Source organism: Phytophthora cinnamomi (genome assembly GCF_018691715.1).
Source record: "Phytophthora cinnamomi strain GKB4 chromosome Unknown Contig131, whole genome shotgun sequence".
Classification (NCBI taxonomy): Eukaryota; Oomycota; class Peronosporomycetes; order Peronosporales; family Peronosporaceae; genus Phytophthora; species Phytophthora cinnamomi.
In genome coordinates this window covers 101,422-115,724 of record NW_027151064.1, presented here as the reverse complement: position 1 = coordinate 115,724, position 14,303 = coordinate 101,422, and the positions used below count along the sequence as shown (strand labels likewise).

At 52.8% G+C, this 14,303-nt stretch overlaps 1 protein-coding gene across 1 annotated transcript; it reads left to right on the top strand.

The window, feature by feature from the left end:
- Nucleotides 1–10,698: 10,698 nt before the first annotated feature.
- On the top strand, nucleotides 10,699–13,057 carry IUM83_17615 (Pol protein; the record flags this gene model as incomplete). The annotated part of the gene is made up of 5 exons (XM_067942577.1): nucleotides 10,699–10,765; nucleotides 10,838–11,026; nucleotides 11,099–11,365; nucleotides 12,529–12,670; nucleotides 12,742–13,057. The coding sequence occupies 5 exons, from the start codon at nucleotides 10,699–10,701 to the stop codon at nucleotides 13,055–13,057; spliced, it is 981 nt and encodes a 326-aa protein (XP_067779967.1).
- Nucleotides 13,058–14,303: the final 1,246 nt, after the last annotated feature.

The following is a 14,303-nucleotide window of genomic DNA, read 5'->3' as shown; positions in this document are numbered from 1 at the left end:
GCGCGTTCACGGCGGACAGGGTCGCCCGCGTGCTTGCGAGGTCGGCTTGAACGGTGGTCATCCCGCGATCAGGAGGCGCTTGAGCGTCGGGCAACGGAGTAGACGATACACTGGGAACAGTCGACGGGGGAGTGACGATGGTGAGACGAGCCTCCAACTCTGCAACACGAGTCTGCGTGGCCTGGAGCTCGGCCTGCAGGCCATACTCGTACTCCAGAGACGACTACTCGAGGACGCGGTAACGAGTCTCGTAACCGTCGGCGTGATCCGCACGGTCGCAAAGGTGGGCGGCGCCGTCTTCTAACCGGCCGTTCTCGCGCTGCAAACTCTCAAGCCTCTCGTGCAACTCGTTCACAGTCGCCGCGCCCAGATCAAAGCCTTCACGGGCTCGCTGCCACAGCGCTCGATTGCGGTCATGCCGTGTCGACGCGTGAGCGGCCAGACCGGCGTTGTAAGCCGTGGCCAGCTCGCAGTACTCGCGCAACCCAGCGACCTCGTGCTCCAAACCGGTGGCGTCGATCAAGAGTACCGCCACCGATATATCGGGGTCTTCAATCGATGGCAGCTGGACGGGGAGTGCTTGCGATACCTGAGGATGGCGCGTGCCAAACGCGCAGACGCGACAACTGCCAGAATCGACGTCTTCGGGGTCGGCGTCAACCGTAAAGCCACTGCTCTCGCTATCGAGGCTGGACGGCATGGCGAAGACCCACGTGAAGACGGAGGGGGTGTTCGGGAAGCCTGCCAGGCAAGACATGACACAGATGAGCAGGGAAAGAAGGAGGCATACGGGTTCTGCTGCAACGCACCAAACTGGAGAGTGCGCGCGTGCACCAGCGGGACGGCTGTGGTGAAGCGGACTGCGAGACGAGAAGTGACGAGCGAGGCGCGCCAGTGGACCGTTGCCCAGAGTGAAGGAACGCGATCTGTACGGATTCTTCTGCGGAAAGGGGTGAAAGACGCCTCAGATGCCAAGTCTGGGTCGGAGCCGTCATTCAGGGCTCTAGGACGACCTCACTTTAGTGACACCCCGCTTGAATGTCCCCGTCTCAGGTCTGGGACGACTCCCGTCCTAGGAGCTCCGGAGACGCGGTCTGGAGGACCCCGTCTCAGAGATCAAGCATCATAAATCAGAGTATGCGTCATCGAAGTAGGGTTAGGCATGGAACCGTAGCTTAGCAATCTTCAAGTAGTCAGTCGGTAGCATAGGATAGGTGTAAGGCTCAGTCCCGAATCTTCTTTGTGCCGCTCAAGTGGATTTCTCCCTTTCGGTCCAAGGCTTCCGAGTGCCGGCAAGCAGAGCCGCCCCGATAACGCGGCCACCCGTCCCTCGGTCGTCGGTGTACTCACCCTCAGACCCGTGCCCAACAGGAGGGACACGTTAAACGATACCGCTCAAGCACGCCCGATACCGCGTCGCTGAAGGCGAAGACCCGTGCCGGTCCCGATAACGCCGCACAAGACCGCGTCGGCCCGATAACGCCACGCACCCCAAGGACGCGACGCACCGATAACTGCACGTGTTCAAGGTCAAGAAAGGAGAAAAGACGGATCAAGGACAAGACCGTCCCAGTAAGGAAGACTTCACGCTCCAAGCTTGAGCTACTCGTTACCCTATGCTGAGATACGCTACTCAAGTCCCGGGGAAATATCCGACGCGCCCACCGACAACGGACGCGACGGGTTGTGAGAATGCGCTCGGCGATGTCCACGCCCAGTAGGACCGGGTCTGAACTCGTACATCAGCGCATTTGCACCATCGGAGTAAGACGCTACGGGGTTGGCGGTGCGCCAGTCACGATACCAGCGGCGCGCCATACCCGTGAGATACATCTCGAACACAGCCTTCTTCACGTCCACACTCCCACCTGACCTGCGAGCGCTTGAGCGTCGTCGATCTGATCGTCGAGCTCCTCGCAGAACTCACGAGCCTTGGCGTCGAAGTTTCCCGTCGCTACCGAGCCATCAAACCGTTCAACCTTGATGTTGCGTAGGTCGATCTTGTCCGAACGCTTCCCGCGCACAGCGTTGTTGATCTCGCCGGCGCCGCTGTCGGACTCATCGTCGTGATTGGGGTGTTGCTCTGGCTGGGGCTGCGAATGTTGGCTTCCGCCGCCATCTCGGTTCGCACCCACAATGACCTCAGCAATACCTCTGTTAACGTTCACGAACTGCGAAGTGCTATTCTCGCAGCTTTACACTGGGGTCCAGTCTGGTTTGCATCGAGTAAAACAACGCGAACACACGTCCAATTTCACATTGATAATGTGAGCACAGTTGCCTGGCCAAACCATCGCAACAGTCGAAACAAGGTCGCCATGATGTACAACCGCCTGCTGTCGCTCGTAGAATTTCAGTACAACCTCGTATTCAACGCCGCTCACATCGCAGGGAAGCACAACGTAATGGCGGACGCAGGATCTCGCGCGAGGAACACTGACCACACACTCACCGATAAATGGACTAACATGTCGTCTTCGTCACCGGCGCTGCTAGAAGCACCCTTCGACAATCTATCCGACATTGCTGAGCCAAATCGCCTTGGCAAATGCTACCACAACCACGTATACCCGCCATTGGAGCCAGTGGTGTCGACTCGCCAACGAAATGGGTTGGTCTCGGTGGCTCACGTCTTCGACAGCTTCTAAACGGCTGGCATACTTCGCCACATACTGCTGGGCCGATGGATGGAATGCACGCAGCAGCAGAAACCACTATTCCACTATCAAGCTCAAACTCATAAACATCCGATGGTAGCACAGGCGATACAAAAACATAGCGCTTCCGTCCAGCCCAAAACTCGACTTGTTACTGCAAGGCATCAAGCGCATCTCCAATCCGAGGCGAAAGAAACAACCTCTGACTCCACCATTCCTGCGCATGCTGTATTGCTCTCTCGATATTTCCAAGCCGAGACAGCGTTTAGTGTGGGGAAGCGTCATCATCGGATATTTCTTTCTCCTTCGGCGATCCGAGTTCCTCAAGGTTAACAGCACTCGACGGTTCTTCTGTCTCACGACATGAAATGCGTTCTTTTCCGATGACAACGGCCGACGAGTATCACGGAAATTAGCCACATCAGTGACGATAGGCCTAGAAGGTGCGAAAAACGATAAGTTTGGACGCGGTTCCTGGCGCACGGTGAATGCGTCGGGTGACAAGCTCTTGTGTCCATTGAAAGGGCTCCGCCACATCCTCCGAGCTCGACGACTCCTGAAAATGGGGTCCCGTAAATACCACGGAAGTCGTGAACGCCATCAAGAACACCGCTCGAAGAATTGGTGTGCCGGTAGCAAGGTACTCGTCCCACTCAATTCGCATTGGCTGGGCAACAGCCCTGACCGCTCGCGGAGCTAACAAGCTATCTATCAAATTCTTCGGGCGCTGGCTCTCAAACTGCTACAAAGAATGCCCTAGATTAGCCGCCACGCAGTCAAAGGGGCTATCGCAACAAATGGTCCGGCGGGTCAAGTCATCTCGCGCGGCAAGCAAGTAATCTCAACCATGGGGCCGCTCACCACGCCCTTGACTCGACTAGCCACACAGGAAGTATCAGAACGGACGACGCATCGGTTGCAAGTTTAAGTTAGAAGTAGTGGCAGCTCGTACTCCTCACTCTCGTTTCTCACTCGACTCACAGAAAGCGAACCCGCCTCACCACGCCCTTGACTCGACTAGACAAAACAAGTTGTCGTTTGCCCCCAATGTGCATGAAGGAAACTGTGGGCGCTGTGTGAAATGTGCACAAACAAAATGATCGCCAAGAGTACAAAGATACACCGGACCCGGATAATAATATCGATTTCAAGTTCCATCCGAGGATGACACTAAGCTGCGGCACCACATCGTCGAGTGTGTCGTCGTGAGGCGAATTGTCGGGACTTATCGAGTCGGGGTAGTGACGAAGGTTTTCTCGGAGTGTGAAGGCATCATCAGCGGCACGGACATCAACGATATTGGAAATTGCAGAGTCAACGGACTAGGTTAGGCTAGATAAGTTGGCGAGGAAACCGTAGTTTCCCAATGTCGCAGTTAGTAAATGTAGAACGCCACGGGAGGTCGGTGGGCGCTCATCGAGGGCGACCACTCTCGAATTCACCTCCCCGCAGCTAAACCGCGAGTCTCTCCCCCTTTCGAACTATCCTGCCAGCCAAAATGGCTACGAGCTATTTCTATCTACGTCTTGGTGTCTTCAGCGTGGTCGGTTTCGCGTACGGGAAGGTAGAAGGAGCTGGAATGCGAGGCGGCAAGGTAAAAGTGAAGCTCGTGCTAAGCGGACACTGGGCAGAGGAGCAAGCGGAATCGGTTGACATGGCAGAGGCAGATATCGCACAAAGGGCGGTAACACCCGACAAGGCGCTGGATGGGATCGGCACGTTCGTCGGAGGTGTCATTTGCACCTCTTGGGTTAGGCCCGGTGGTGTCCGCGTCTGGGACTACAGGCTGGTGGTGGGGTATAAGTGGTGTTCTGAACTCCATCATGGGCTTCTCGACGTGAAATTCGGAGGAACGGATGCATCCATTGTGTATGCTGCACACTCAACCCAAGCCATAGCCGTAGAAACATATGCGCTACAGCCTTGCCGTGGCCAGAACACTAGCCTTCTCATGGCGCCTGAGATGAAGCAGTAGCACACGAAGGTCTACACTAATTCAATGGTGTCGACGGGGCTGCGGTGCGCGACTCGACAGCACTTTTAGATGACGTTGGAGGAAAGTCTTGTAACGAAGCATGGCATCTACCCCTGCTCGATGTTACGAGCTTCGAGGTTTCTCAGGTAGCGGCCCACCACATACCAGACTATGTCTTTTATAAAGAAGGTGGTTACTCTCTTCCTGCTGGAGTGACGTTTGGCGATACAATCTTTGGTGAAGTCGAGTTCAAAACAAGTGCTGTGGTCGCCACAGCTTCCCGAACAGTTGCGGCTCCATCGGGTACAGAAATCGTTCTTAGTGATGGCCTCAGTGACTCAGATGAGGATGGCCGTGACATTGCGGATGATAAGCGAGTTTCTGGTGGAGAAGGGCCACCAGAACCAAAGCGCCGGCGGCGAACCGAAAATGGAGCCACCGCACACAATAGACAAGCACATGCTTCGACCGGACCAGGTGCGGCGGGGCTACTGGTAAACCTGGATGTTGATCAACTGATCTCGCTCGACCGATGGGAACTGGGTCTAGTAACTCAACTCAGATAGTGGTTAGTCGCGGTGAAAATAACTCGAGTAAGACTCAGTTTTGACCTACAGGTATGCAGACGACAGTCCATTTAGCTCTGGTGAACGGTAAGTATGCGTCTTTCACGGCGCAGGAATTTGTGGAGTTTGTCCAGATTCACTGGAGGAAACTCGGCTTCTATCCCCACCCTGTTGTCCTTCGCGGTCTGTTCGGTTGGGATGTTGGTACACGTGGGTTGTCGATCCTGCATTTTGCACGTGTGACGAAGTGGGAGAAGCGAGAGCGCGTTAGACGGAGCGATATGAGTAATTTTTCGAAGAAGAACACCTTGCCCGTGGCACAGGAAGCGACAGAATTCGCTACACTAGTAGACGCTGTGGACGTTCTTAGTAATCTCACTCAGCAACGGTACCAATGGGCGGTGAGCGAAGCGCTGGATGCTGCGTCGGCGTTCCTTGTGGAGTTACGCGTCAGTGACCTACCAACGTCTGCCGCTGCGCTGGCCGAAATCACGGCATGGATAGATGACCGGCTTGAACCCTTCCGAGTTTTTATCGGAGACGAAAGTTGGGCACAAGTCACCGGCATCAAGGCTCACTTCAGCGCGTCGCACGAATCGTTCGTCCGGGTGCACCAGTTGATTATTCGGCGGGACATTGTCTCCGCGTTGAAGTCAACAAAATCTAGTTCTAATCGCGACGACCGAGCCAACCGAGCTACAGGCACCGACAAACGCGTTTTCATCTCGCAGGAGAATCGGAGGGCGCTGCCAAAACAGAGCAATAAACACATTTGTTTGCGATTTCTTTCCGCTCAAGGTTGTCGTGGAAAGAACGGCAACTGCATTATCAACACCCTCTGTCACTTCAAACCAGCTAATCTGCCTGAAGCCGTTCGTCTATTTATCGTTGAGAACTATGGGGGTCTCGCAGCGGACAGGCATTGAAGGTACCTAGGGGATACTTATGGTCCGGTCCCTCCGTCGGCGAAGGACCCAGTACTACACGTGCATCAACTGAACGAGATGCTACAAGATGTCACGGGGCGTCAACATCCAGCAAAGAATACGTACTCGTAATTGCAAGCAATTCCAGCACCCCTCGAAGCCGAAGCGCCACCTGCAAAGTCAGTGTACAAGGGGGTGTCTACCCTCGGGCCGATCGATAGGCTAATGCCTTGGAGCCCGTCCACCTCGGGCTGATCGATAGGCACATGCCTTCAAGGCCGTCCCCGGTCGGGCCGACCCGCAGGCACATACATTTGAACGCCTACGACAATTTCATTTTCGGTCAGCGAAATCGCATTGCGATTACGCGGAAGGTTCGTCAGCGCCTGGCACAATTGCATCGCGAAACCAGTGGCTCCATCCTCAACGAATTGCTGCGGCAGCAGGGGCTTCGGCCACCGAACCGCACACCTACTTCGGCCATGGACAATGGTCGTGTAAAATATTTACTAGACCGACAGAAGCAACACATATTCAGCGAATTTATCCGACGTATTGGGATGCAATAACCGGAGTTTGTACGACTGCTTCAAGGTGAATCCACCGTTGACTCTCGGCCGAATAAAGCTCTGGAGGAGCCCAAATGCTGGGAGGCCTGGAACAACTATCGCTACCGGACGCGTTGGCGACACATCGTACGTCATGGCGTGATTCTTTCTTGGAAATCGTCGTTCAAACCGCAACCGGTAGCACCACCGAATCATGGGTCTGCTAAACTTGCACTAAATGCCATCACCAAGCATCTACGAAAAGATCAAGACTCGAACCGATATCTCATTCTGGACATTAATTTGTTCCCGTTCCTACATCACATCACATGCAGTCCTTTTGGAGTAGTCCACAAAGGCGATGTGGACCTCTCTATTGATGCCCGGATAATTCACAATATCTCCTTCCCACCAAGCGAGTCGGTGAACGATATGATGGCCCCGACGCCTTAGCTAATCGAATTATGGATGTGGCCGGCGCATTTCCTACGATGCAGTGCGTGATGACCGGCGACATTAACAGGGCCTTTCGTAACATCCCGATGTCTGCTGACCAAGTCGGGTGATCTGCAGGTACAATACCGGGACTTGGTGTTTTAGTCGTGTATCTATGCTGCCTGTTTGATTGGAAGAACTTTCCTCCCTCGTACTGGATAGCGGGAGCAGCTATTTGTCACCGGTATGCTAGTTCAGCCCCGGTTTGGCAATTACAGCCCTCTGAAACGAAGGGCAATTTCGTTGCGAAGACGTGGTGTGACGCCCGCGTCGCTATCGAACCCAACATTGGATCCAGGCTGGCTGAGACTGAACTTTCCCTCCGGTCGACGATGATGAATATACTGGGTCCCGATGCCTGCAACGAGGAAAATTTTACAAGTTGGTTCCAAACGGGTCGAGCATTAGGCCTAGATTGGGATTTGCCAGCTCAAACTGTCTCGATGCCGCCAGCAAAAGTGGCAAAAGCGCTATTGCGACTTCATACAATTAGGGGCCTCACCAAGCCTACACGAACATAATGTAGAAGCATCTAGGCAGCCTTCACCACGTGGTAACTTGTATTCGAGCTGCATCTTCGTTCTTTCAGCGTGTTGCAGATTTGACTCGAAGTGCACCACGCTTCGGATATGTCGATGTGTCCACTGAATCCAAGGATGACCTGCGGTGATTCAAAATCATCATACGAATTGGGAAGCCGAACGCTATTTCACTGGCCCGATTCACTTGCCGTCACGATCCCCACTACCAAATTCAGATGGACGCAGGTGATCAAGGACCCTGTGCCTTGGCCCCGGCAAGGAGAGCGTTTCTGCAAGTGACATTCACTTCAAAGGAGCAGGAGCTGATTCATCGCTGCAACGAGACAGGAGATAGCACCTTCTGCATCAATCCCCGGGAGCTAGTGAGCGCTGTATTCGCTTCACTAGTGTGGGGATCCGCGTGGAAAATCTCGGCCGCCGAAGCGGACACGCATGCACGATTTTTAATCGACAACACTTCCGTGGTGGCGTGGAATAACCGCAAGTCCCGTCGCAACACTTTCGCACAAATGTTGCTTCGTATCATGGCAATATGCGATGCCAAGCACGGGTTTTATTCGACAGCCTCTCACGTCGCTGGTGGGGATAATATCATGGTGGACACAGTGCAGCACGGTGTGGTTATTGCCGTCTGTAGCATTCACATTTTCTAACTTAAGCTCTAGATGGACACAGGTTCAAACCCCAGACGACTTGCGAAATCTCTCGATTCGCTGGGGGCGCTACTGCTAGCGGGGGTTCTATACCAATCTTCCAGCACTATTCACGCGCTTGGGAGCAGAGGACCGCGTGGTGCAACATGATGCATTTTAACTCATGGTTGCCTCCCACTGACGTCGACACTAATGCGGAACAGCTCGGCGCTTTTGCTGCTTATCCATTGAAGTATGGTATCAATCGCCGACACATTGGCAACACCTACTCGACAATTGGCGCAAAATTGTGCGCGGTGCGCTGGTTACACCGTATTACGGCGGGCTATGATCCCGGGGTGAAGGCCAGCTACACCATTCTACTGCGTGGCACACGCCGCTTCACTGACCCCGTCATCACGCAGCAGCCCATGACCGCACGTCTTCTTCGTTCAATCGTCACCCTTTTAGATTTAACACGCCGCGCAATCAACTTCTTTGGGGTGGGCTCCTCCTTAGGTATTTCTTCCTGCTTCGACGCTCGGAATATCTCTTCATCGGAAATCGAATCCACAACTACTTCCTGCGGCTCTCTGCAATTCAATTTTACGATGATAACGAACAAGTCGTGACTTCTAAAAGAACCAAAGTAGTAACAATTACCCTATGAGGAGCAAAGAACAATCAATTCGGACGAGAAGAGAAGATATACCATTACAAGTCGAGGGATACGCTGATCTGTCCTGTTAGAGCGACACACTGGGTCCATTAGGCAACGGCTTTCTTCGGGACGCGAGAAGATGAACTTGCGCTGAAGATGCGGCGTGGAGGTATCACGTCCGACGATGTCTCGAAGATAGTCAGGCAGGCGGCATGAAGCGCTGGACTCGACCCAGCGCGGTTTTCTACCCACTTAGTCCGCATCGGAGGCGCAACAGCGCTGATCAACTCCGGCGCAGATGGACTCGCCATCAAATTGCATGGTCGTTGGTTGTCTAATGCGTTCGAAGAGTATCCGGTCTTGTCTGCGAAGGGCTCGGTGAATCTTTCGCGACAAATGTGCTGAATACGCGTGAAGGACACACTTGCCATGTGTACGCGACGGGTCCCGGTGGAGTACGTCACCGCTAACGCAGAATACTTCGCTGTCCAGGCGTTCCAAGCTATGGTTGCCGAAGCAAGCATAGTGGACGAGTGCGAGTGTGTTCTCTGCATTTTATCCAGATTCCTTAGACGGAATTCACTCAGGTGCCATTATTCTCCAATCGAAATACCTGCTGAATGTGATTCAATCGATTCGGTTTAACGCGCTTGAGGGGACTGTGATGTTGAATTTCCTGTGTTCTAATCAAATTATGTTGGTGTGTTGACCCATCCAGTTTTTATTAACCCCCCCCCCCAGCGCGAAACGCTGTATTAGACACGATATCACGAAATGCTTAAGATGTATTATACAACTTAAGCATTTGTCATCCTAAAGTTTGTATGGTCTCATATATATTTTTTTACTCAAAGCGTGCAAGGTGTGGTAGTGAGTGGTGCTTCCCGCTAAACTCACCATCCCACATGTTTGAACATTGAATTTCAAAGGACACGGCGTGGTCCACATCCGTTTGGTATTAATCATATGAGGTTGATTTCTTGGCATTCATTTCTGGCCTCATTTGAGAATTCTGCGGCTAGTACTGACATCCCAGCTTCCTGCTGCAAAATGGCGATCCAAGCGCGATGGAGGGAGCTGAAGAAGCTCGGGTAGCGCTCAAAGAGCCCTACGGGCCTCTCGGACGATTTCACGTATCTCAAACCCGGAAAGACAAAGCAGGATTCAGAGAATGTGGATTTCTTCATCGGAGAAAAAGCGCTTATGCGCTATTTGGACTGCTTGGACCTGGGTGAGTTGCTGCGTCTTTTACGGTTAGCAAACGATCTCTCACGCCTGTTATGCGTTGATAGAGGAGGTGAAGCGAGAGAAAAACAAGACCCGGCATGCGTATTCGCAAACAATTGCTGCGCAGAACGACCTAAGCGCTGAGAACGGAGCTAATACGAGTGAAGAAGACGCGGATGGTATATAAACTTGATTGTATTATAGACGTTACGGTTCTGACGTTATCGTGCCTGGTACAGCTCATGCCGGACAGGATGGCCACAGCGTAGCGAATAACCCAAATACTACTGGACAATTGGACGCCACTGCGCTTCAATCGACTGGTGGTACATTTTTGTGAACTTTCTTGTATTATACTTTTTGATCTCACGCTATCATGTATTATACAGCTTCTGCCAAACCGAATGATCGCATCGTACCGAATAGCCCGGATACTTCAGGACAACGGATTCCCACTTCACCGCATGTGATGGATGAAGATGCTCCAACGTCGAGTCCGTCGTCCAGTGTCTCCCGTTCGCGCACGTCAACCTCTGGTAGGGGCTGTAATGAAGCATGGATAATTCGGCCAGCGTTAATGAGAACCTGAACTTTGTCTGTGTGTGTAGGCAGTGGTGCGGCTTCACTCCCCTCGCATCGTAACCTTGGAAACGCATTCAACTTGGCGAACGAGTCGGACAGTGAGTACAAAGCCGCCGAGATTGAGTGCAGCGACAACGATGAAGGAGGTGCAGTTGACGGTGATGCCGATGAAGGTGATGCCGATGAAACAGAGTTGAATCATTCAGTTTATCGCGGTAAGACTACATCCTATGTACACGTTAACGATACACCTTACCTATCATTTATTGTGTCTTATACACTGTTAGATTATCCGAACATTGTTCGACCTGGTGAAAAGCCTGAAGACTTCGTCAGGCTTGATTCGGACGACGAGAACGACGTGAATTCCGTGTACGACGACGATGATGACCTGGGGCCCACCGAACCTGTCGCCGAGGATTCCGGAACCGCTCTGGATCTGCACTTTCAGCCCTCATTGCCTGGCGCTGTGGGCGGTGTTGCCGAGATCGCCCGTGGCAACGTGAGCAAGAACGTGCTGTCGGGCATCAAGTTCAATGGGTGGAGTGAACCGAGTAATGTCTCGACTCACCCTTACATGCATGAACCGTACGAAGCCCGCCCTGTTGATTGGATCAAACGTGATTACCCTAATATATATGATGGAGCTTCTGGCCCAACGCCAGAGCCACTTCAAGTTGCTGAAACCGAGTGTGGGTCTTTCTTTCTGTTTGCGCCTCCGTCCATGTAGGATGATATCGCACAACAAAGCAATGATTACTTCGAAGAAAACCTAGATGCACTAGTAGCCGCACAGCACGCAAAGCAGGAAGCTCGCAAACTCAAGCGTCGCACCTTTCAAGTGCAGGAACCCGAGCAACTCAAGGCCGTCCTGGAACGTTTACCTGCTATAACCGGCCGGGAACGCTGCATTTTCATCGGGCTTCTGATTGCAAGCACCATAGCACCAAAAACGAGAAGCTCGAACGCCAGTGGAATACTACGGACGAACGCGCTATCCCGAGAGGCTGCTTCAACGCCTTCATGAAACGCGATCGGTTTGCTCACATATCCCGAAACCTCCATTTTAGCAGCAATGCAGACCCGCGTGCAAGCACGGACCGAGCTTGGAAATCACGGCCCGTCACCAACGTTCTGCAAAGAACTTTCCAGGCCCACTACATTCCGCCACCTATCATGGCTTTCGATGAAGCAATGCTCCCGTCACGTTCCACGTTCAACCGCATGCGGGTCATCATCAAAGATAAGCCCCACAAATGGGGAACCAAGCTTTTCATGCTATGTTCCTCGCAGACGGCCTACTGTATTCGGTAAGTATAGGCGTGCCTTGTGGCGGAAGCCAGATACAAGATGGCAGCACACCTGTTGACGAGAAGTCCGGTCCGGCAACAGTCGTCCGCAACCTCAGGCAAGTATTTGGGCCGTCCCGACCGAGTGATTTCCGCCTCATTGTCACAGACAGATTCTACACGTCCGTGGTTCTCGCCATGCAGCTGATGACTATGAAGATCTATACAATCGGAACCATCATGATGAACAAGCAAGGGCTCTGTGAAGCTATTCTCCCGGCGAAGCTGAGGAACGGGCGACGAGCGTCAAACGAGCGGCCAAATAAACATCGAGAGAGGTACTTATCAAATGGCTGAGTCTCTGCATGTCCCGGTAATGAAGGCGATCCGATGGTATGATAATCAGGGGGTTCATATCCTTGCCACAGGGGGTAGTGGAGAGCAAGACCGAGTTGTGCGTCGTGATCCACAAACTGCAAAAGAAGCGGAATTGATGGCGCCAATAGTTGTAAAGGACTACCAGACTTACATGGGAGGCGTCGATGTGCACGACCAGCTACGCCTACAAAGGTAAGTCCTCATATCGTGTATGTACATGCAAGTCCTGTTTACTTATCGTATACCGTACACTTTTGTCGTAGATATTCGCTGCAGATGGCTCGGCGATACATGAAGTACCACCGTTCGTTGTTCTTAGGTCTAATCGATCTAGCCATTATCAATGCCTTCCTTCTCTACAACGAGAGGCGCGTTGTGGATGGCAAGCCGAAGGCGTCGCATGTCGAGTTCTTGAAGAGGCTTCATCTCGAGCTAATCCAGCTCCGCGAAGAAGACTGGGATCAACACTCCTTCGGAAACGCGGCTTACAGCCGACCCCCACGAAGCGACGCCAATCTGCAGCCGGTCACATCCCCCTCCAGACGAATGAGTGGCGGAAAGCTGCCAACGCTCGTGTAAAGTGTGCTCAGTGCTGAAGCCCCTAGCACGCCGCGTAGCGGCGAGACCACCAATTACTGTGGTGCCTGCAAATTGAAGACAGCGTCGAAATATACTGACGCGTCGCGAGTCTTCTTGTGCAACAAGATCAAACACACGAGTCACGGCGAGACGATTACCTGCTTCAATATCTCGCATGATCACTGGAAAAACGGCACCATGGTCCCCAATTCTCACGACGGCGACAGAGGACCGATCCGCGCTCGGAAACCAGGGAACGCTGCAGGAAGTGCCGGCGGCCAAGCAGTTGAAGAGTCGGACTCTGGTAGGGATTCCAGTCATCCCTAACAGCGCAAGCGCCGTCGCAGAGACGAGCACTAGCGTAGTGACATCCAGTGCTTCAGTTCAATTGACTTGCTTTCAATATGTTGATGCATCGCTTATAGCCATTTGTTTTTCTTCACAGGATTTTAACACGTATATGAACAGGACCATGTAGACACCGCAGTGGTTTGCAACCCAAATGACACATTAGAGACTATAACGTGTATCCGGAATACACGTTTGCGAGACGGATACATGATAGTGTAGATATGGCTACACTGGATTAGGGTCATGACCTGACTATGAAAGATACACGTTTGCAACTATATTGGGTACAGTATTGATGCCCATCGCGATGATAAATCGTAACGTGTACCGCATCGCCCCTGTCCTAAGGCCGGTTCTCAACCGAGGCGGACGCATGCGTTTTCGGACACTTTGTGATGTGATTGGTTAACAGGACGTTTCAAAAACGATACTGCACAACGCATGCGTTGGCAAGCGTTAACTACTTTTGGCCAATCAATGCACTGCAGCATTTGCATACTCCCAGCATTTGCACTCTCCCTCACAGCACTCCCCCCTCACAACACTCCCCCCTCCTCTGACATGGCGCCGGTCCGGCATCGACGTGCTTCTCCCCCGCGCTACACCCCCACCGCAAAGCAGCGGCGTCGCTGGAAAGCTGAAGATAAGCTGTGTGGCCTTCTGGTTTGTTTGGTAACTATCAAGCGACACCAAGCAGCACGAAAAAAAGATCCAACAGTTCGAGAGCGGATTTCGTGGCGAGTGCATGCTTCTACGCTACTAAGAGAGTCAGCTTTCAAGAGATACTACAGAATGAGTCTGGCAACCTTTGAGGAGCTCTTGTGCTCCAACGTTTAATGAAACTTGTTGTGGTGGGGGAGAAGCCTGCACGAGCTCTGGAGTAAGGTTACGCGCC